This window comes from Coenobita brevimanus, chromosome 97 (genome assembly GCF_032717465.1).
Source record: "Coenobita brevimanus isolate Jiangsu-jjx chromosome 97, ASM3271746v2, whole genome shotgun sequence".
Taxonomy (NCBI): domain Eukaryota; kingdom Metazoa; phylum Arthropoda; class Malacostraca; order Decapoda; family Coenobitidae; genus Coenobita; species Coenobita brevimanus.
In genome coordinates, this window is record NC_137050.1 from 40,707,167 (window position 1) to 40,731,058 (window position 23,892).

Consider the following 23,892-nt stretch of genomic DNA (forward strand, 5'->3'; position numbering starts at 1 on the left):
AGCTTCAGGGTATCAAGATATGGCCAAAATCTTGGACGAGTTCGAAAATGGGCACTCGAAGTCAAGGCAAAGGTCACCAAAATGGCTGCCAAAGGTCAACTAGTTTTTATCGCCTGCATTTAGCACCATTATATCTCACAAACTGCTTGAGTTATCAGTATGAAACCTTCAGGGTATCAAGATATGGCCAAAATCTTGGACTTGACCAGCAGCATATTTTGGCGGGCTATTAAAATTCGGCTCGCAAATGCTTTTCTTTCATTTTACTTATCAGATCTTAGCACTGTCCTATATGGTGTCTCTTAACATCTATTCAGTATTAATCAGTAACATAAAAATATTAAAGATACATACAGTTCAATGTGCAGAATGAATCACTAAAGAAGATATCTTACGAAAACTACAAAGCCACGTCGACTAAGACTCTGAATCCCAGCTCAAACACAGTGAAGGGAAGCCAACACTCTCCCCTTATCACACTGCGCCGGGGAAAGTCATGGGTGGGATAGGAGATGGGTATGACAGACACGAAGCACTGATGGTTAAACAGAAAGTAACTGAAGTAGACAGTGGTATGGTGCAAGTTTGATTACTTGTACAAAAACAGGACACAGACGGTGAAAGAGAAAATAATTGAAGTAGACAATGGTATGGTATCGATTTGGTTCGGTGATGACTACGGACTGGCGTTGCCCTGTGCGCGGCAACCCCACAATTCAGTGGCAGTCGCTGCGGCTCGAACTACCATTCCAAAGCATCCTCCGAATGTGAGGCCAGTGCCAGACCGACCGAGCCGCCAAGCTGCTCTGGTCCTACTGTTCTCTCTCTCTTTCTCCTACTTCCCCATTTCCCCGTCAACTCCATTATTTTCTCCAAGTCCTCACCCTTTATTCATCTCGTCCCTCCTGCTTAACCCCCTCTTTATCCCTCTTCCTCTACTTTCACCCTCTCTTCCTGTCTACCCCCATGCCTCCCCTCCTTCTTCCACCTCCCTTCCTCTCTATCCTACGACCTGCCACAATCCCCATGTCTGTTCTCCACTTGCCCCTTTCCTCCGAACCTCTGACTTCTCTCGCACTTCCTTATCTCTCTTTCTCTTTCCAGCCTCCTCCTCCTCGCCTTCACCTCCTCCTCCTTTTTATCCAATTCTCCATTCTCTGAAGTCTCCATTCTAGGAGATTTCATTGTTCACCACCATCTTTGGCGCTCTTCTCCTTTCACTGATCCACCTGGTGAACGAGCCTACATTTTTTCTATTCTTAATGACCTAGAGCAGCTTGTATAGCACCCTACCCGTTTTCCCTGACAGCCTTGGAGAGAGAGTTCCAACATACTTGGCCTCTTCCTTACAACTAATCCTTCTGCTTACGCAGTAAATCTTTCCTCTCCGTTGGACTCCTCCAATCACAACCTTGTCACCTCAACCTGTCCTATTGTTCCATTACAGCCTGTGGACCCTCCAAAGAAACGTCGGTTTGGCACTTTGGAGCTGCTTATTGGGAGGCCCTCAGGCGGTACTTCTTTGATTTTCCTTGGAATGATTATTGCTTCCATGGCCGTGAGCCATCTGAGTGTGCCTTGCGCATTACAGAGGTTATTCTCTCGGGCATGGAAGCATACATTCCCTTCTCATATCCTTTAACTAATGCAAAAAAAAAAAAAAAAAAAAGAAGCTTGGTTTAATCACGCTTATTATAATACTGGCCGCAACAAAAGGCCTACTAAAGGTGCAGGAACCAACCCACCCCTGAATCTCATATTTTTGTGTTTCTGCCTGAAATCGTGTTAAGTCTGTTCTATGCTCTGCTAAAAATAATCTCACCCGGAATAAATGCTCTCAACTCTCCAACTAGAATTCTTCTCTCTTCTTCTGGCACCTCACCAAAGGCTTTTCTGAAAACTTTACCTCATCATCCTTCCCTCCTAATTTCCACTCTGATGGTTCTGTAGCTATTTCTTCTACTGATAAAGCAGAACTCTTTGCTCAGACTTTCTCCTCCAGTTCCACCTTAGACCATTGCAGTGCTGTCCCTCCATCTCCTCCCCTCTCCCCTTCATGGCTGATATTAAATTTCTTCAATTGATGTATTTTCTGCCATCGCTGACCTCAAACTAACAAGGCATATGGACCTGACGGGGTCCCTCCTGTTGTCCTCAAGAACTGTGCTTCTGTGGCAGATGGCCACAATGTACAAAAGTCATGTGCGTTCTCAGATCGAATACTGTTCACCACTGTGGAGTGGACGTGGAGCGGTTGCAATGAGGCTGTTGGACAAAATTCAAAATAAAGCCATTAGATTAATCAATAATCCTGCCATTACGCAGGACCTTCCTCCATTATCAGTACATACAGATGTTGCTTCTTTAGCATTATTTTATCGATATTTTTACCGTAAGTGCTCTAACGAACTGGCTTCAATTGTGCCTTCCTTTCATATTTTCTCCCGAAATACGCAGGTAGCTGAGAGAGCCCATGAACTCACACTCTCTCTCCCCTGCAATGCAGAACCTCTGCTTAGCAAAATTCATTTATCCCCAGAACTACTACTCTCTGGAATTCACTTCTTGGGAGTTGCTTCCCACAAACATTTAATCCACTTCAATTTAAATCTAGTTGTTATAAATATTTTATGAATGGAAGATGCCTTTAGGCACATGGACTTATTTTTTTCCTTTGTTTTTCCTTCCTCCATTCATTATCTAAAAAAATAAAACTTTCCTTCTTGCTGAAAGTTTGCTTTCATTCAGTCTGTCCAAAGAAAGATGACCATTCCAACCCTCTAACTATCGTCCAATTGCTTTAACGTCCTGTATTTCAAAAGTTTTGGAGTCTATTCTTTAAAAAAATTTAAAGCATTTTTCCATCATTCTTATCACAACCTTTTTTCTGATCGTCAGTATGGGTTCCGTCAGGGACGCTCCATTGGTGATCTTCTCACCTACCTTTCAGACTCCTGGTCATCCTTCATTCGGAACTTTGGCGAAAGCTTTGCCATTGCACTTGACATCTCAAAAGCTTTCGATCGAGACTGGCATAAATCTTTAAATCCCAAACTACCCTCTTACGGTTTCTATCCTTCTATCTGTGCCTTCATCTCTAGCTTCCTTTCTGGTCGTTCTCTAACTGCTGTTGTAGACGTCCACTGTTCTTCTCCTAGAGCTATCAGTAGTGGTGTTCCTCAGGGCTCTGTCCTATCACCAACTCTCTTCCTTTATTCATCAGTGACCTGAGCTGTACATCTAATCCTATCCACTCATACGCTGATGACTCCATCCTTCACCTCTCCATTCACTTCCCGCAGTGTCCATCTCAGCAGTTGCTTCAACAAACGAGGGATGAGGCTATGGCACACCTAATGTCTTACATGGCTCATACCTCTGATTGGGGTAAAAATAACCTTGTTGTTTTTAATGCACCAAAAACTCAGTTCTTTCATCAATCAACACGTCAAAATTTTCCACAGAAGCACCCTCTAATTTTTAACAATATCCAACATAATCCTGCATCATCTTTAAGCATACTTTGGGTTTCATTCTCTCGGGATTTATGTTGGAAAGAACATATTACCTCCTTCTTAAATCTGCTTCCAAGAGATTGGGTATAAGCCGACTGCATACCTTCTTTCCCCCTGCATAGTTGTTGACATTATACATGGATTTTATTTGCCCCTGTTTAGAGTACATTTCTCATGTGTGGGGTGGCTCCCCACACACAGCTCTTCTCAATAGGGCGGAGTCAAAAGCTCTTCGTCTCATTAACTCTCCTCCTCTTACTAGCTCCCTTCATCCTCTGTCTCTTCGCCGCACTGTTGCATCTTTATATCCTGTCTATCGCTACATCAGTGGTCACTGCTCCTCTGAACTGCCTGCTTGCATCCCTCCACCATTGCGGCGGGCACGTAGCACCCGTCTAGCAACAAACTCTCATCCCTTTTCTGTCCAGCTCTCTAATACAAGAGTTAACCGTTACTCCCACTCCTTCATGTATGCAACAGGTCAGCTCTGGAACTGTCACTCTCTGTTTGTTTTTCTTACTGCCTACGATTCCCAATATTTCAAACGCAATGTGTCCAGGCATCTCGAAATGAGTGGATCTTGAATTTGGCTTTCTTTATCTTGTTTTCGTTTTTTCTTGGAGGAAGCAGTTTGCGGGCCCCTGGCTTTTGATCCCTTCATCCATGCATTAAAGAAAAAAAAACAAACTCTGACCTACCTCACTCCCTCATACCACCCCTCCTTCTTAAACCACTCTTTCTTCCCCATCCTGCGACCTACCTGACTCCAAAGCACCCCCCTCCTCACCCCAACTCTCCTCCTCACTCTTCAGTTATCTCTCCCTCTCCTCCCCCCTCAAGCTCTCTCTCCTCCTCCCTTGTCTCTTCAGCTCTCACTTCCCCTCCTCCATCTAGCTCTCCCTTCCTCCCATCCTTCCAACTCCCCATTCCTCCCCTCATCCACTGAGCTCCCCATTCTTCCTCTCCTTCCTCCAGCCCCCCTTCCTCCCTAACCTCATATCAACCTCTCTAGCTCCCCCCCTCTCTCTCTCTCGCTCTCTCTCAGTGAAATATAATATATGTATGATGCGTGATGTCTATCCGCTATGCAGTCATGTGACGTGTGGCTGCTGATGCACCTCGATAAAATAGATATAGGCGTCTTTATGTCTGTCAGTCTATTTATCTATGTATTTATTTATCTATCTGCCTTCTATCTGTCTATCTATGTACCTATCTGCCTACTGTGTCTCTGTCTTGCTATCGATCTATTTACCTCTTGTCTCACTCCTCGATACAAGATAAAGCTGTCTGTCTATGTGTCTTTTTATCTGTGTCAATCTGTGTATCTGTCGCTCAGTCTTTTCATTCACCTGACTCATTCTGTCAGTTTGTCTCTGTCTTTGTCCATCTATCTGTCTGACTATCTACCTGCCTATCTACCTATATATCTATCTATCTGCCTATCGATCTACAATAACATTATATAGTTATCCCTCTATATGTCTTTAGTTTTTTTTCTCGGTAATATTTAGGGTAGATAAATAGATCGATAAAAGCAAATAAGACCGAAATACAACACTGGGGAGCACTTGACATTTTTTATTAAGCCCCTTCCACACAGTGATATATTTCCTTCCTTCCCCCTATACCCAGAAGATATTTTTAACCTGCTCAGTCTCCAGACAATTTGATTTTTACTTTCATATATTAACTTATTTAACTGAAGAAACGTTTGGAAATATAAGGGTCAGATAAAACCTTCATTAATCATTTTTCACTGAAGAAAATGGACGCCTTCAAGCGGTGGCACTGATATAACCGGCTGGCTCCCCTGCTTGGCTATATACAGTAAACATCACACTCACCCTAAAGGGGGATAGTGGACATGCAAGACGAGGGCACCTTCATCCTGCAGTCCACCTGGTTCACGTTGAGATGATCCTTGGATGGCAATTACTACTACTACTCCTACTACCACTACTGCTACTACTACTACTACTACTACTACTACTACTATTACTACTACTTCTACTACTACTACTACTACTACTACTACTACTACTACTACTACTACCACCGCTACTACTACTACTACTACTACCGCTACTACTACTACTACTACTACTACTACTACTACTACTACTACTACTACCACCGCTACTACTACTATTATTGACGGGATTAGGTACAGTCCTCACTAATCCCCTCAGTACAAGAAATCTGTCCAAAGTTAAATATAATCGTCTGGAGGTAACAAGAAATGAGATCGATATGGAGAGATTAATGGTCAAAACACTATTCATTCTTACTCTAACGTGGCCTAAACTTGTCATCTCTCCACCACGAACACAGCGCTATAACAAGAGATGAACGCTCGACTATGATGCCAGTCAAGAAGACGTGCGATGGAAAGGATGTAAATTCATAGTATCCTCTTATTCTACTACTGAGCTACGGGAAATTAAGCTCCAAAAGGACAAAATATCTGGCTATGTTAAGGCGAAGCGACTGTGGCGTCACTCGAACGATCCCGTATTCCAGGGGAAGAAAAGGTCCATGAAAAAATGAATTGTCTGCCCTAAACTTCTCGGGATCGCATGACAAGTGACACAGGAGGCATCGAAGCACCAATTTTTGCCGAGTTATTCTGAATATTCCAGGTTAATATTCTCACCTGTTACTTCGTTTCAATATCGACAGAGTTTGCGTCACGTGCGTACAAGGGGAAAATGAAGTGCAATATGCTGAATAAATCGCACAGAATATGGTGTCACGAAATCTTCAAAGCCATTTATAACACGGGGCTCATTTCGGTGACGTATCTGACTGCTTAGTTGTTGCTACTTTTAGGCGATTTTGTTTAGCTTTTATGAGACCTGTTGTACTAAAAAGGCAAATGGAAACTACACGTAACAGCTCCAGTTCTAAGTCTTTCCAGGGCTGAATAAAACAGAAGATAGCAAGGAAGAAAATACGTCACAGGAAAGAAGGGGTCGATTATCTCTTTTCCGTTGATAGCACTAAAATCTAAGGCTTCTTCATCGCATAATGAATAATGATGGTCAAAACTCTGCAGCCAGTGGAGAGCCCCGGCACTACACCTATCCCGCTTCCCAACCCTCGACCTGGCACAGCATCTAACCCCACCCCTCGACCTAACCCCGGCAACGGTGCCTCGCTGCTGCCCAAGGACTGTGGAGTGACGCCCCTCAGAGACCGCATCACCGTCGGCGTGGAGGATGCACCCCTGACGGCCTGGCCTTGGCTGGTGGTGCTCAGGATCCTTCTAGGTTGGGTTGGGTAGGGTTGAGCTGGGTTGGGTAGGGCTGGGTTGGGTTGGGTTAGGTTAAATTGGGTTGGGTTGGGTTAAGTTAAGTACGATTGGGTTGGATTGGGTTGGGATGAGTTGGGTTGGGTTAGGTTGGGCTGGGCTGAGTTAAGTTGGGTTGGGATGGGTTAAGTAGGGATGGGTTGGGAGGGGTTGGATTAAGTTAGATTGGTTTAGATAGGATTGGGTTGGGTTTAGTTGGGTGGGGTTGGATTGGGCTGGGCTGGGTTGGGTTATGTTATGTTATGTTAGACTGGGTTGGGTTATGTTAGATTAGATTAGGCTGGGTCAGGTTGGATTAAATTAAGTTAGGATGGATTAGGTTAGGTTAGATTGAATTAGATTTGGCTGGGTTATGTTACAGTATATTAGGTTGCGTTGGGTTAGGTTGGCTTGGCTAGAGCTGGCTTGGGCTGGGTTAAGTTAGGTTGGATAGGGTTGGGCTATGTAGAGTTGGATTGGTTGTGTTGTGTTAGGCTGGGCCAAGCCAGGCAGAATTTGATTGAGTTAGGTTACGTTATCTTAGATTAGGCTTGGTTGGGTTGGGTTAAGTTAGATTAGATTAGGTTTGGTTTGGTAAGGTTTGGTTAGGTTAGGTTAGGTTGGGTCAGGAAAGGCTAGGTTAGATTATACTAGATATGGTTGGGTTGGGGAGGTTAGTTAGGTTGGTTTGGCTAGAGTTGGGTTTAATGTTTACCTTGATGGCACTGCTAGGTTACCTTAGATTGGGAGTGGTTTCTTCAGGGCAAATAGGAATTACAGGGAACAGGGGGCCTGTTGCCAGTAACGGTGCAAACTATGACGATATTAAAACTATGGATAACATACAAGTCAGTGTTAAATGCCTTAAGCGAAAAATACAGCAAAGGAAGAGGAGCTATTGAGCCTCCTATGTCGCTTACTGTACATTATGGCACCTAGACAACGGTTCCTCCTTCCCCACACAGATCCGAGCGTTGGAAGCCTCTTCGCTTGCGGCGGGACCCTCATTTCAGACCGATATATTCTGACAGCCGCCCACTGCATTCGTTACACCACTGGAGACGCTGTGATGTAAGTACTTCGTTGCTTTGTTCTTGGTACTCTCTCATAACCCCATCCATTTATAAATTGAACAACCGTGGCGACATCGCACAGCCGTGTCCAACGCCAATACTGATCTTGAACTAGTCACTTGGATGCCTGCCTACTCGCACGCATGCTTCACTACCATCGTTAAACCGCTTGACGACACTCAACAGCTTAACATCTACACCATACATACGAAAAGGCATCCATAATCCTTTTCTGTTTACCTGATCAAGAGCTTTTTACAAACTGATAGCTGACCCGTTCTACTTAAGTTCAACGTGCTTCTTATCTCACATTGCCCAGCTTCTGTTTTAGCGGCCGCTCACAGCATCACTTCTCCAATACACAGCTTTAGATGGAAGTGCTCAGTTGCTATATTTTTGATACCCATTCTGTTTAGCTTAAAACATATTGCTTCTCGCCACTCACCGCTCACTGGATTCGCCTCTCCAATAAAGACCTTGAGATGTAAGAGCCTAGTTGCTTTTTTTCCTGGCACTCGGGAAGGTATTCTCGTGCAGTTTAGAAGCTTACAGACACCTTTTCCTTAGCAATTTATTTTTGGATAGGGCTAGTTAATATAATTCCGTACGTTATTTAAAATGAGAATGGTGATATTAGAATGATTTAAAGAACACAATAGAGGATAGTATGGAGTAATATGCAAAATAAATCGCTTAGGATTAAGTGTTATGAAGTTTCGTTACCCGTTGACAATACGGGCCTCTGTCGTTCTGTGTAACTAGTTTCACTGTTTCTTATCGCTTAATCACATTGCACAGCTTTTGTTTTGACGGCCGCACACTGCATCCGCATCACCAATACACAGGTTGAGATGTAAGTGTTGAGTTACCATCCTACTCTCAATCTCTCACTTTCTGTAGAAAAACTTTCCAGAATTTCTTAGTGCCAACGTACACAGATTTTAATATATATATATATATATATATATATATATATATATATATATATATATATATATATATATATATATATTTTTATTATAGTTGCTATTTGTTCCCTTTCCCTCCTACCCACTGGGGTGTGCGGCAGGATCATGTGTCCGGATCAGGGAGGATTATGAGACATACTATTACAATGAACGTAATTTAACATTTTTCATTTCTTTCTTACAGCGAATTCGTGAGGATTGGAGAACATACACTGAGCACAAACCCTGATTGCAGACACAACGTCTGTGCCCCCACCCCGCAGGACATAACAGTGGAGGAGGTGAGTGAGCAGTGGTGATGGGGGAGGGAAAAATTTATGCTTCTTTCACCTTCGTTTTCCATAAACTTTCGTCCTTTTTGTAGGGTGTTTCATCCAGCTCAGTGGCACAAAAAGGCAAGGCTATGCTCCTCCATCCTTTCCATAGCACACCTTCGTGACTGGCATCTTATTCAGGTATTAATCTAATATTACAACTCATTCAAGATGGCCAAGATAATATTGTGCAGTTTTCATGAAGATAAGAGTTAACAATAAGAGGTTTTCGTGGAAGAATTATAAGGAAACAGTAACAACCATTCTCGATTTACTTTCCTCCATGCGTAGGTACCCGAGGTTAGGCTATCGTCGTCCAAAACAGTTGAGAATACATAATTTTAATTCCACTGGTTGAATAACATTATAGAAACTCTCGAACTAGGGATCAAACCTATGGAAGACCGAAACGCTGACTGGGGCGTCCTAACCACTGAACTACCAACCACCCATTACAATAGGTCACCTTTTACCTGTCCTCGCCCCGGAAGGGCTCGGGGACAGGTATTGTTGTCACTCGGTTTGTCTGTTTGTTTGTCTGCCTGTCTGTCTCTCTATTAACAACTTTACGCGAAAACTACTGGTGCGATTATGACTAAAATTACAGGATTGATGGGCTATGACAATCTGATCACCTACTTAAATATTGGGCCAAATTGGGCCAAGGCCTCGGCTGTAAGCCCCTAAAATGTAAACAACGGGGAAGGGTAAAAATCGTTTTTTATTTTTTTTTCCATAACTCCTTTCAAATTCGTCACATCGACATGAAACCAAAACCTAAAGGTGCATCTTCAAATCTGCATTCCACAACATGCCTCATTACATCAAAGGTGTCACCCCCCAGTTAGCTGTAGGGGCGTCAATGTCAGGTGGGTCGGGCCTAAAATTTCAAATGGACATAAAATCGTCAAATTTCGCCCGATTTACTCCAAATTTGATATGTGACATCTTTGACTAGATATCCTGTTGTGTTTATACGTCAGCACTAAAATGCCTGCCGAGGACGGGTTTGCTGTGCCTTGGCACCTCTTCTAGTTATATTTTAACTTGGCCTAAAATTGACATCGCTCATTCTTGAATGGTGAGTTGTAACAATAGGTTAACACTAGAATACGGTGCTAGTCAAGACGAAATGCTGTGAAAAGAATGTAGAGTCGTAGTCTTGTATTTTGTCATGAGTTACGCGAAATAAGCTTCAAAAGAACGAGAATCAGTGCCAAGTTAAGGTGAAAATAGTTTGGTCACCCTGTGATCAATACCCACATAACGAAATTCTGTTTACTGCAAATCGAGACACAGGGGACATCGTGTGTGTGTGTGTGTGTGTGTGTGTGTGTGTGTGTGTGTGTGTGTGTGTGTGTGGGGCTCGAGCGTTAATGTGAAGCTGGGGGAAGGAGCTGGAGAGGTCAGAGAGAGGCTGTATGCAGAGGCAAGTCAGATTGAGAGTGTAGTGGACACATTTTGAAAGGAAATAAGACTTACAGGTGTTTGGAAAGGCGACGATGTTGAGGGACTGGAGTTTTGTTAGGAATGCTGTGGATATTAGCCAGTGAAGAGTTAGGAAAAGCTATATGTTGAGAGACTTGAGTTTTGGTATAAATACGATGAAAACCAATCAGTGAGGAGTTTGGGAAGGCCATGCTATTGAGAGATGGGGTTTGGGTTGGAATAAGATGGAAATTAGACTTGGAGGAGTTTCGGAAAGCTATGATGTTGAGAGCTTGGAGTTTTGGAATTTGGGTAGGAATAAGATAAAAATTATATATGAAGGAATTTGGGTCGGTGATGATTTTGAGAGGCTATAGTTTGGTAGGAATAAGATGGAAATTAGACTTGGAGGGTTTTGAGAAGGCGATTATGTTAAGAGACTGGAGTTTTGGCAGGAATGCAGTGAAAGTTAGCCAATGAGGTGGGGAAGCCCAAGATGTTGCGAGATTTGAGTTTTGGTAAGAAAAAATTGGAAATAAGACTTAGAGAAGCTTGGGAAAACGATGATCATGAGAGAAAGGAAAGAATGAAAGTGTGAGGTGCTGGGGTTAGACAGGGGTATATGAAATCTGTAGTTAAATGTGCGAATTCTAACAGGGTGGAGCTTTAAAAGGAGTGAATAAAGATTGTTGTTTCGGATAAGGTTTTAAAAAGATGGAGTTAGGGTGAGCGTATGGGAAGGATGTTGTAAGGGTAATAATGTAGCTCTGGAGGAAGTGGGGTTGAAGCACAAATTATTTAGGCCAAGTACACACGATCAAAAAATATACACTTTTTTGCTTTTACGTTTTGAAACCGTGGACGTGAATTTTGAAAATGTTCTTCAGTCACATTTCATTTATGTATATGCCTGCTATTACTAACACCTCGGAAAGCATGAAGTTTATTACAACATGGGAAATAAACTCATTCAGAACCTTTTCTCTTAGGAAGAAAATGGTAATAACAGCAATGGTCGCCGTGACTCTGTCGATCACATGAGATACTTTCTTTTGATTGAGTTTTGGTACTTTGTAGGATGATTCTTTCCCCAACATTTTTCAGTTTCATAAGTACACACGCAGGAAAGGCGAAAGGTAAGAAGAGGAGGCGTATGGTTCAGGGCAGAAAGTAAATGTGACTCATATAAATTCCTTGAACTACTGACAGTTGGAGAAGAATGGGAAATAATTATAGTTTTAGGCACAGCATACCAGTCTAACAACAACCTAAATATAAAATTATTTCGTGGAAAACTTGATTCCTTGAAAATATAATTATCGATATTTATCTGCACAGGAGAGGGTGGCAGGGAGGCGACTTGTTTGATTGCAGACGCTGGCTGTAGACAGATGAAAGGATAGGCTAATAAATACTCTTTATAAAGGAACAGAGATTTTTACATCATTACTTTTTGTTTCACCTTTGCTGCAGGTAATACTGCACGAAGGGTTTAACCCCAGGTCGAGCGAATGCCGCTTCTGCAACGACATAGCACTCCTGAGACTCTCCCAGCCAGCCACACTTCATCCTTGTAAGTACAGATTTGGGGGTACAGCTAACCGTGTCCATTGTGCACTCATCGTATTGCATTGTTCAGTAAAGCTTCTCATTAGCACAGTTATTCAATATGTCTCCTGATTATGACTATTGCAAGTGTCATTCTCAAGTTTGCCCTACTAATCCACTATACTCCTCACCTTAACTTGGCCCAGATTATCGTCCTTTTGCAGCTTATTTCACGTAATCTAATAGCACAAAAAGGCAATGCTGTGGCTCTGCATCCTTGCCACAACACTTTTTCGTGACTAGCGTCATAGTCTAGTATTCATCAGTTGTCACCACTCAGCATTCCATATGGAGATATGACAATTTTAGGCCACGTTAGAGTAAAATGATATAAATTTACGTTTTCCTCCCATAATATTATTTCTTAATCCAGTGTGTTGTACTTCGAGATTCTGACCACTGCACTGATCTCCACTGTCATTCATTCATTTCAGTATCACATTTGCATAAAGAAAACTTGCATGTTGTATCTTCTCCAACCTCAAAGCTTTCTATTTACTCAAAGTTTTTCTACACTATGTCACTCTTTTCTTATCAGTTTTTATATCAAACGATGGAATAACATATTTAAGTTGGAAAAAGATTAGGATGATGACGATAACGATGATACGGATGATAATGACGATGACGATGATGGCGATTGCGAGGAGGAGGAGGAGGAGGAGGAAGGATGATGATAAGGATTACAATGATGACGATAATGACAGTGACAATGATGGTGACTGTGATAGGGATGACGATGATAAGGAGAAGGAGGAGGAAGATGAAGATGACGATGACGAAGATAGTTGTAATGATGGCGATAATGACGGTGACGATGATAGTAATGATGATGAAGATGACTTGGACGGTGATAATGATGACGAGGACGAGGACGAAGATAGTTGTTATGACGATGACGGGGACGATGATAGTAACGATGATGAAGATGACTTGGACAGTGATAATGATGACGAGGACGAGGATGACGAGGATCATACGAGTAATATCTATCCCAATTCCTTTCTCCCTCTCTCGCAGTCCACGTGTGGCCTCTTTGCCTGCCCATGGACCTGCGTCGGGACCTAGGCATTGTAAACCGCAACTACACCAGCAGGATCGGATGGGTGGCTGGCTGGGGAATCACCGGTAAGACAGCTGTGGGATCTGTCTATCAATCCATCTATCTGTCATCTATCTGTCTATCCATCTGTCCATCTATCTGTCTCTCCACCTACCTATCTGTCTATCTACTGTACAATGGCAGAATGGTTAGCGTGCCTGACTGTGAAACTCCCAGTCCTTTAACGCCGGGGTTGGGATCCTGGTGCGGGCAGCTGGTTTCGCCCGACTTGGGTAATTATCAACGCTATGTGGGATGGTAGATGGAAATGGTAACCAGGGAGACTTACCTAGTTACCTACTTGCCTGCCTACATCTCTCTCTCTCTCTCTCTCTCTCTCTCTCTCTCTCTCTCTCTACTGATATCTGCCTGTCTTACTATCTGTCTACCAGTATCTGTTAATCTCTTTTGAAACGCCTTTATGAGTATAATGTGGAATATGGTACTATTGGGTATAGACGTCTGAATCTCCTCCCATCCCAAATTATCTTTTATTTCTTTGTTTTTTCATCTCTTGCCTCTGCACTTATTCAATCCTCATATCTTAACACTCATTCTATGTCTACAAAGCCTCGCATAAATCATATACTCTCACATCTTCAGTATTAGGACCTTCTACACTGATAAAACTTTAAATACCTAGTTCCCCTACTCTCAAAGCTCCAGAACTCATTTTTCAGCACTTTGAGTTAAAACAAAGCCTATCGATCTATTGTATCTTCAAATGCCATGTACTTTTGCACATCTTAAGCTTTCACTTCTTGATTTTTGCCAGAGTCTTCGCCAGATTCAAACAAAACAGCGGATGTCCTACAAGAAGCAGATCTCCCCATCAGCTATCAGTACTGTGACATTTCCCAATACCCAGATCCTAATATGGTAAGAGTCTACAGTGGGACTTGTTTTCACACACCCAGCAGTACAGTGATGTGTCGTTTCCCCGTGGTCGTGTTTATATATATATATATATATATATATATATATATATATATATATATATATATATATATATATATATATATATATATATACATGGATGGCGTTATAAAAGACGTACAAGGTGGGGCAGTGGATGTTGGAGTGTCCTTAGAAAGGGCAGGGTTTGGAAGCTACCTGTACTGTTGCTTGCTGGTGATAATGTATTGTTCAGCGAAGATAAGTGGGAATTACAAGGTTTAACTGATAAATGATTTGTGGAGATTATGTTAGAAAAGAAAGCCAGAAGTGAATGCAGCAAACAGTAAAGTCATGGTCTTCTAGCGAAGGGGAGGTACAGAATGCATAGTGAGGTTGGATGTCCAGAAAGTGGAGAATGTGGGTACATTCAAGCATTTAGGTAGTATGGTGAGTAAGGATGGAAGTCTAGAGGATGAACTACAGGAAAGGATACAATAGGAAAGAAAAGTTGCTGGTTCACTGAAGGAGTGACAAGGAATGGGGAACTGGGTGTGGAAATTAAAAAAAAAAAAAAAGTAGCTGCGTTACAGCACAAATCCCCACTCAGAAGTATGGAAACGAAGCTTGGATCCTGTCAGCAGGACGCAAGTCAAGAGCGAGAACATTAAAAATAAGTCGCAGTAGAATGCGGAGCTACGAGGAGACACAGACAGACAAATGAGGGAGGAGAGTTGTGGTGCTGATGTAAATGTGATTGAAAGCGTCAGAAAAATATTCAAAGTTGGTTTAGTCATGCGGAGAGGATGGAGAATGAGAAACTGACTAGAAGAGTGCTACTGAGGTGGCGGGGGGAGGGGGAGGGGGAGACCAAGGATGAAATGGATGGATGGGGTGGAGAGATACTTGAGCGAGAGGGGTGTTAGTGTGAGGCAGGGCAGCCGCATGGCAGAGGACAGGATGACATGGAGGTGATTTGTTTATGACCATCCCATAAGGGATTGAGGCGTTTGATTATAGATAGATAGACAGATAGACAGACAGACAGACAGACATTAGATAGGCATACAAGTAGTTGGGACCTGGATGTTAATTCAATTGTTGTGTTTTGTGTTATTGAGGAAAACTGTAAGGCAGTAGAATCTGACTGACTCCCATAATGGTCCTCGTGCTGTCGATAGGCTTTGCGCCATATTATAAGTGGCACAGGAGGTCTCGTTGCACCTCTCCTTAAGCAATTTATTTTGCAGCTTGAAGCTTTGCCTTCCTATGCATGTTATTTTATATCGTTTTAATATCAACGTGGTTTGCATAAGTAAAATACAAGATGATATTGAAGTTCAATGCGCAGAATAAACCGCTAAGAAAAATGTGTTAGGAAATCTCTAAAGCCACTTAGAATACGAGGGTTAATTCGAAGCTTTCTTCTTTTATTTTCAATCTGCCATGAACTGTTCAAATAGAAGACGATATACCACCGTACAGTACCGAACTTGTGGCTGTCGTGAAGATTTCAAATTTGTCAAAATTGAACCCTTCCAGTTAGGGCGAAACTGAAGTATCTTCACTATAACAAAATGGATACTTTGGGAAATAAATCGTTAAGTAAGAGGTGTCAGGGAGCTTCCTCCGACGATAATACAAACCTAGAGTCCTATTTAGCTGACCCGCTGCTCACCCGAACCAACCCCTTCCCTGCTGGAGGTTCCCTAAATTACTTCACTAGATAATGTCTCATATTTTGTTGTAATTTCCTTTCGACGGCTTCAATCACCTTAGCGGTATTTCTTTTTTCGAACTAAAGGAGTTATAGAGACTTCATTAACCTCATCAGTACAGCAGATCTTTCTCAAGCTGAATTTTAATAGTCTAGAGCAGTGATTCTTGACCTGGGTTCGTATTCCCAACGGTTAAGGACACTCCCTAGTACCATTTCCCAAGCAACTTATTTTGTCTATTACATCTCACTGCCCATCTCAGTATTGCATAAATCATTGTAATATCGCCAGACTCTGCATGGATAACGTACAAAAGGATATTAACTAGCCATATCCAGAAATACATAGCTAAGGAAGAGGTGTTAGAGAGACTCCTGAACACTGGAGTATCAAAGCAGGGGACCCAAAACATGCTTACGTTTTAATGATATATTTACAAAGTTATGCAAATTACATAACATTACGTGACTGGTGTCTTCTGCTATCTATTCTCCATGCGTATGTGGTCACCCACCTGTGCTAGGCAGGTGCTTCGGTGTTTCTACATAACAACACAGAAACAGTTTGGAGGTAACTGATGATGTGTATGGTGTCATGTCAAAGGACCTCATTTAATGATAATTGCTGATGGAAGCAAAGAAGAGAAGAGCAACTAAAAAGGGGGTCACGCATTACTAATGAAGTCATCTCTGGACTCACCTTCAACAAACGGTTCATGATCGACCATCTCTAAAAGTCAGTTTTAGTTCAGTGTCGTTGCTGTTCGTTTCATGAAGTCTTACCTTCGACAAACGGTTCATGATCGACGATCTCTGAAAATCTGCATTAGTTCAGAGTCGTTACTATTTGTTTCATGAAATCATTTCATCTCTGTCTGTATGTCTTTATTTCGTTATATATTTATCTTTTTATTTATTGTGAAAGCTAAAACTTAATATTTACAATCTTATAGACGCTTCTGGTACGGGGTGTGAGAAAATGATTTATGACCTCAAAGTGTTCGAGCATTATAAGAAGTTAAGAACCATCACTGATTTGCAGACAGCAAAATTATTAACATGGAAGTTACAAAGTCGCTGCATGACAGTATAGTGATATCAACTCTAACGTATGGAAGAGAATCTTGGGCATTGTTGCAAAGACACAAGAGTGACAACAGTGGAAATGAGGTATCTGAGAGGAGCATACGGAGTTTCATGGAGAGACAGACTGACAAACTAGGAAATGGAGGAGCGTTGTGTGTGAATGTGGATGTAATAGAAAGCGTTAGCAGAAATACACTGAGGTGGTTTGGCCATGAGAAGAGGAAGGAGAGTGACAGGCTAACGAGGATAGCGTATGTGAATGAGGTGGGGGGGGGAGAGGGAGGGGGAGACCGAAGACGAGGTGGAGGGATGGAGTGGAGAGAGGGAAGTTGAGTTGTGGGAGGAGTAATGGCAAGGGACAAGGAGGTGATTTGTTTGTGGCCGCCCCTTACGGGATTTAGGCGTCTGGCTATAGATAGATAGATAGAACAATATGCTTTAAAAAGATTGCATGGCAGTGTAGAGGTTAAGGTGTATAAAATCGCTGGGGATCTGTTACAGTAAAATAGGCATTATCGAACTGAGGGAGTTAAGGGAGATGGATACCAGACACTTTCCTGCTGGAGATCTTTCCACTGTAGTGACCTCTTCCTTTAGTAAGGTTCATAACGAGGACTTCTCTGTGGTGAATAAAAGCTTGTGGTGTGGCAAAAATTATATAAACGACATGTCACTCTTCTCAACTAGTTAGTCTGTAAATATCCTACATTCTCAGTCAAAATTCTGGTGTAAATGAAGTGTGGGGTAACTTTATCATATTTGTGCTTTTACGAAGATTAAATTCACAACGCCTTACATGTGCTGTTCCTTACTCTTTTGATTGTGTTATTAGTATTTATTTTAAAAATCACATACAGGTACCTCAAAATATGTGACTGGATATTCGCTTTATTTTAATTGTTAGAAATAAGGAATAGGCCTATACTCCATGATGACTTTATCAAAAGGAAAAAAAAATCAGCAGTGACTTATAAACTACTCCGTCAAATATACATCATTCCAGTGCACGGTTATCCTCAACAGTCACTTCATATCACTGACAATAGGATATATCTGACGTGAAGTTTTCAGTTCCTTCAGTTTTCATATACATATTAATCTTGTTTTGTTCTTGAAGCATAGAATTACTATCGACAGTAAACTACTGAAACGAGGATTCTTTGAAAGGGATCTCTTCATGTAGTGGCACCGTTATTACTGAACGGTTTCACTGGCCAGTTATACAAACATCCCTCAGTTCCCTCGCTGTCCCCCAAATTGAAGGACTCAAGAGACAGCCCACTTCAGCCTGCAGTCAACTGGGTTCTCGTCCCGAGGAGCGTGGGGTTGTAGCTGTTACTATTATTACTGTTATCCTTGAAATATATTCCTGTTAATGTAGTTTTTCATGCTTGCAGTTTGAACACGCGGGGTATCGGTCATTAATAAGTAGTGTTTGATCATTGATAGTAGAGTTTGATTTTGCAAGCCTTAAATTCCAAGCATGAATACTGGTGTTTGATTATGTAAACCTTGAAGTCCGAACATTAATGTTTGATTATTTAAGCCTTAAAACTCGAGCATTAATACGTGGTGCCTGATTATATAACCCTTATAAATGTGTTTGATTATTTAAGCCTGCAATCCGACCATCAATACGTGGTGTTTGATTATGTATGGTTCTAAATCCAAGCATTATTACGTGGTTTGATTATGTAAGTCTTAAAATCCGATCTTCCATGGTGTTTGATAATGTAAACCCGCAATCCGAGCATTAGTACATGATGTTTGCTTGTGTAAGCCTTAAATTCCGAGCATTAAGACATGGTGTTTTGGGTACAGGTGGTGTGTGCTGGTGGCGACAGGAGAAAGTTCGCCTGCCGCGGTGACTCTGGCGGCCCCCTGGTGGTCAGCAACCTGGAAAACACGCGCAGCTACGTCCTCGGCATCGTCAGTTCCGGGACCATTGTCTGTGGAGCGGCGAGGAGCCAAGGAATCTATACCAATGTCAGTTTCTACATTGACTGGATTCTCAGCAAGTTGCGTCCGTAAACTAACTGACTGTACTGATGACAATTCTACATGCATGAAGTTTCCATCTTGCATGGATGCTCAACAACCTGCAGCAATAAACTGACTCTCTTCCGTATTGCAGTAATATCATTACCACTGACACTTTTATTTGAAAAGAATTTTAGTACTGCAACTTGTGGCTATAAGCTGAGTGAATGCATTCATAACGATCTTCCACAAATCTCCGTTGCTGTCTGAACTGGAATATTAGTAATTTGTGGTCATTTGACAAGCACAGATGACCCTGATGTATCAAAATGAATTTTTCATGGATTTGGCTTCATTTTCCTCAGCTTTCTTCGTAACATATAACAGTGCTTGTTTAAGACTTGAATTAGCATTCTCTCAACAGATCTTGGGTAGGTTGTGTGAGAGAGAGGATAAGCAATGCATTACAAATGAAGGGCATTAGTCCAGGAATAGACTGCCCTAAACACAATCAAGCTAAACCACAAATTTCAGTTAGTATACTGTTTAGCAAGAGTTCTACACCTGAGTACGAAATATTAAAGTCTGGTGTACACTCTCGGTTCTTCTCCATCAAGCTATAAGAATCGACGCTCGCTTCCCAGAAACGAAAATTTATTCAAAATATCATTTAGGATTTTCTCTCCTGATCTCCGGCCTTTAACTGGGTACGAAAGAGAATGAACTGGCCGTGAGTGTAGTGTAGTGTAGATCATATGTGAATGTTCCTTACAATCTCTCTTGTACGAGGAATGTCTCACCATACATAGAAAGCTAAAAGACGCTCACCGCTGCAATAATGAAGGGAGACTTAAGGCAACAGCCTCAATGTCAAGTAGTAGTTTCTTAGAGTTTATGGCGCTTGGAGCTGTCTGTTGAACATTTTAGTAAAAGATGTGTTATAATTTCACTGATCAGAAGTTCTCTCTCTCTATATCTATCTATCTATGTATGTATCAGTATATCTGTCTATGTACCTGTGTGTCTGTGTGTGTGTGTGTGTGTGTATGTACAGGTAGAACATCAATTTTTGAATGGACCGGTGTAGCGTTCAAATTTGACTCCCTGAAAATCCTAACTCCTTGCATTCATTGCGCATGCACCGTCGGCTGCCAGACGTACGACTCATTCGCAGCAGAAGCCCTGCAGAGTGAGAAACTAGCGGGCATCGCTCTTAATCCGGAAAAATAGCGAGAAGGCACTTGAAATTCCAGCACCCATCAAGTTCAGTTTACCTTGCAGCCACAGACGGTGTTGTGTGTACTGTGTGTTCACTTGGACGGCTTAAACTGCATGTCTTGGTGGTGATCTCTGTATTTTGATTGATTCTTATCTCATTTTACTTACGTTTAAACTTAGCAATGGTTTCTGTGAAAGATGTTCGTGTGTGATGGTGTCAAGTGTAAACACCAGTCTATTCTAATAGCATCACACTTCCTTGATCATGGTTAATTGGTCCGCCAAACTACCACAATGGCAAAACCCCTCTGTAACCAGTAAAAAATAAATGGCAATAAAATCAAAGAGATATTTCCATCATTGGTATTACTGGAACACTTCATAAGTTTCTGTGGAGCGCGTAAAGCGTATCTTCACGTATATTTTCACTCACCTGTCTGTTCATAGTGATGTAGTAACAACTATTTGGGAGGATTTAATGCAGAAAAACACTTGTATGATGCTAGAAACAAAAACAATAAAGCAGGATACGGTAGAACTGTAGTTGCCCCATGGAGCATGAGACGACGAACGAGTGAAACAGGTGACCAATAAAGCAGAGAGACAAGGCAAAACGACCAAGAACCCTAAATCTTTTTCTCGAGAGTCTGTGTTTACCAGTCAAGGACTCTTTATTTGTATGTCACACCTGAGCTGGAGTAAATTATTACCTCTCTTTTTTCACTATTTACACAAGCTCTGAGAAAGGCCTTCGTTTCGCTCAAGGAAACACTAGAGATCACTAAAATAAATCATTTTTGGTGTTTTCCTGCCTCTGGGCAGAATAACTTTAAATGTTTTTTTATATACTATGGACAGAGACCTAGTCCTTGACCAAAGTGGGTGTGACATACCGTATGGGATAAGCAAATGAGAACGTTTCCCAATAGATGGCCAGCTCCGCCTTCTTTACGACGCTTAATTGGCTAGGAGTTATGTGTTAGTTAGTAATTGGTAGCACATGCCGAAGACTATACTTAAGACAGTACCTTGGCTTGTTATGTCTAAGAAGACGGAGTAAACTGCTATTTAAACGTGAGAAACTAGTGAGAGAGACGCATTTCATCACTAGACACATTTTTCACACATTTCATTACCACACACATCACTGCAGATACACTCGTTCACTTTGTTTACAAAACACACTTTTTGTGCACCATTGCTCTTTTTGGTTTACCTCTCCATATCATACGGGTGTGTGGTAATATTACCAGTGAGTTCTCCTAATTCCTCAAGCTGTGACTACTTGTTTTCCACTTATTGTAACTTGGTTAGGTAAGAGAAATAACTCATTTTTATATTTGTATTGTGTCAATAAATGAATCCCCCTTTTGATATACGAATCCTGGTTCTGTTTTTGCGTGTCTGTTACAGTGTAAAGTAAGTTTACGTGTGAGCTTTACCTTACCCCTTTTGGTGACTGATAAAAGGTTAAGAGTGCATGTTAATATATACTCATAACAAACTTGGCAACTCGCGAGGATGGTTCTGTGACATAATATTGGTAACCTTGGCCAGATACACAGTGCTTACTCATACCTCATTAACCCATAATCAGTGTTCATGTACCTAACGGATGCTAATGAGGTCAGAACATTTTTAGATTCTCAGCTTTTCCCAACTACAGTGAAAGCTCTCACAAGGGGTGGCCTCATATTGCTTGCCCAGGCCCTGCGGTTGAAATACTCTGCCAAAATCACTAAAACTGATTTACTTGATCTAATACTGGGCACCATGACTGAGCACAGTAAGTCCCCCATTGTTAGTCCTGAACCACTTGATACTGCACAAGGAGTTGACCCTGATGTTTTGGTGTCGGAGATTCCTGGCCCCGGTGATTTTTCTGCTCATGATACTGGTGACAAAGTGCACCTTGAGCTAGCCGAAATTAAGCTGATAGAAGTAGAAGTGCGAGCTCAAATGAGAGAAAGAGAATCCTATGCTAAAATGATAGAACTAGAAGTGCAAGCTCAAATGAGAGAACAAGAATTGCAAGCTAAAATGAGAGAACTAAAAATACAAGCTCAAATGGGACAAAGTGAACAGGATCATGAATACAAATAAGTCCACGCTGATAGTTCACCTTGACCTAGTAGTTCGTTCGCCAGGGACACTTTTGATGTCACCAGGAATAAAAAGCTAGTAGCTCCCTTTAATGAGCATGATGTCGCTAAGTACTTCCAAATGTTTGAAAAAGTGACAGGCCGTCTTTCTTGGCCAAAAGACTCTTGGTCAATATTGCTGCAGAGTGTTTTGGAAGAATAGGCCCAAGAGGCTTATATTTCTTTATCAGACATTGCCACTTTATATCCCAAAGGCATTCCCTTAAGAAACTTTTCCACTAGATTGGTTGTAAAAGGAGATGCTGACTTTCTTTACCCGTTTTGGTTTAGGCTACCAAAGGAAGTTCAGCCAGATCAAGGCAGCAATTTCAGATCCAGGCTTTTCAGACAAAGCCTTAAGGTGTGAGGAATGTCCAAGATCACTTCCTCAGTTTACCATCCTCAGAGTCAGTGTGCATTAGAATGTTATCACCAAACTTTGAAGAGCATGTTTAAAAAGGTGTGTGTGTTGATGAAAAGGAATGGGACAAGTGTCTGCCCTTCCTAATTTTGCACCTGAGAGACACTGAGAGAGTCCTTGGGCTACTCTCCATTTCAGTTAATTTTTGGCCATGAAGTAAGAGAACCTCTTAAAGAACAGTGGGTCAGGGATGTTGACCAAATTAACTTGCTAGAGTATGTGTCAAAATTTAAAGAAAGCCTGGCTTATAGTATGGAAGTAGCCACGGCACACTTGGAGTCATCTCAGGAGAAGATGAAGACTAGTATGACCACTCTAAGAAAGTCAGGAACGGAATGGTTCACCCAGGAGATCAAGTTCTTGTCTTGCTCCCCATTCATGGTCAGCCTCTCTAGGCAAATTTCGCAGGGCTTTATGTAGTAGAAAAGAGGGCGGGTGAAATTAATGATGTCATCTCAGCTTCAGACCCGAGGAAGGAACGAAGTTTGTGCCATGTGAATATATTGAAGGAGTGCGACAAGCGAGACATGGAACCCCCTAGTGCTGCATGCGTGGTGTCGGCTATCGAGTTACTGGAGGACGAGGTCTGCCCTTTGATCTTGGGCCAGACGACCAGCTGGAGAGAAAACTGGGAAGCTCGGAGTACATTAACTGATAATCTCTCCCATTTGACAGCAGAGAGGTGTGCCGAACTGGTTGACTTCTCAGGAAGTTCCCTGATATCTTCTGGGACACCTCAGGACGGACAGAAGTGGCACAACAGGACGTGGATGTTGGAGACACCAGCCCTGCAAAGCAGTCACCCTACAGTGCTAGTCCTTAGAAGCAGTACATAATCCACGGAGAAATGACCAACATGCCACAGCAGGGGCTGATCGAGCCATATCAAAGCGAGTGGTGCTCCCTGGTCGTAGTGGTCCCAAAACCAGGTGGGTCATATCTTTTTTTACTGATTATCGTAAAGTCAACTCCCTTACCAAGAGTGACACCCACCCACTTCTGAGGGTAGATGACTATGTAGATGCTATAGGCTGTGCAAAGTTCATAACGAAGCTAGGTTTGATGAAGGAATATTGGTAAGTCCCACTCATAGAAAGGGCTAAAGAAATTTCCTGTTTTGTGGTTGGTGGCAACA

General features: G+C 42.0%; 1 protein-coding gene across 1 annotated transcript; it reads left to right on the forward strand.

Annotated features, from left to right (window-relative positions):
- The first annotated feature begins 6,555 nt into the window (after positions 1-6,555).
- On the forward strand, positions 6,556-19,028 carry LOC145413667 (CLIP domain-containing serine protease HP8-like). The gene is made up of 8 exons (XM_080283323.1): positions 6,556-6,787; positions 7,773-7,853; positions 8,252-8,267; positions 9,033-9,129; positions 12,064-12,163; positions 13,219-13,326; positions 14,076-14,179; positions 18,819-19,028. The coding sequence occupies exons 1-8, from the start codon at positions 6,556-6,558 to the stop codon at positions 19,026-19,028; spliced, it is 948 nt and encodes a 315-aa protein (XP_080139449.1).
- Positions 19,029-23,892: the final 4,864 nt, after the last annotated feature.

What these genes read in the sequence shown, in the direction of transcription:
- LOC145413667 (XM_080283323.1), top strand. Translation starts at nt 6,556, where the DNA reads ATGGTCAAAACTCTGCAGCCAGTGGAGAGCCCCGGCACTACACCTATC. An exon ending in GGTGCTCAGGATCCTTCTAG is followed by an intron (nt 6,788 to 7,772) that starts GTTGGGTTGGGT and finishes TTCCCCACACAG; the next exon opens with ATCCGAGCGTTGGAAGCCTC. An exon ending in GCCAGCCACACTTCATCCTT is followed by an intron (nt 12,164 to 13,218) that starts GTAAGTACAGAT and finishes CCTCTCTCGCAG; the next exon opens with TCCACGTGTGGCCTCTTTGC.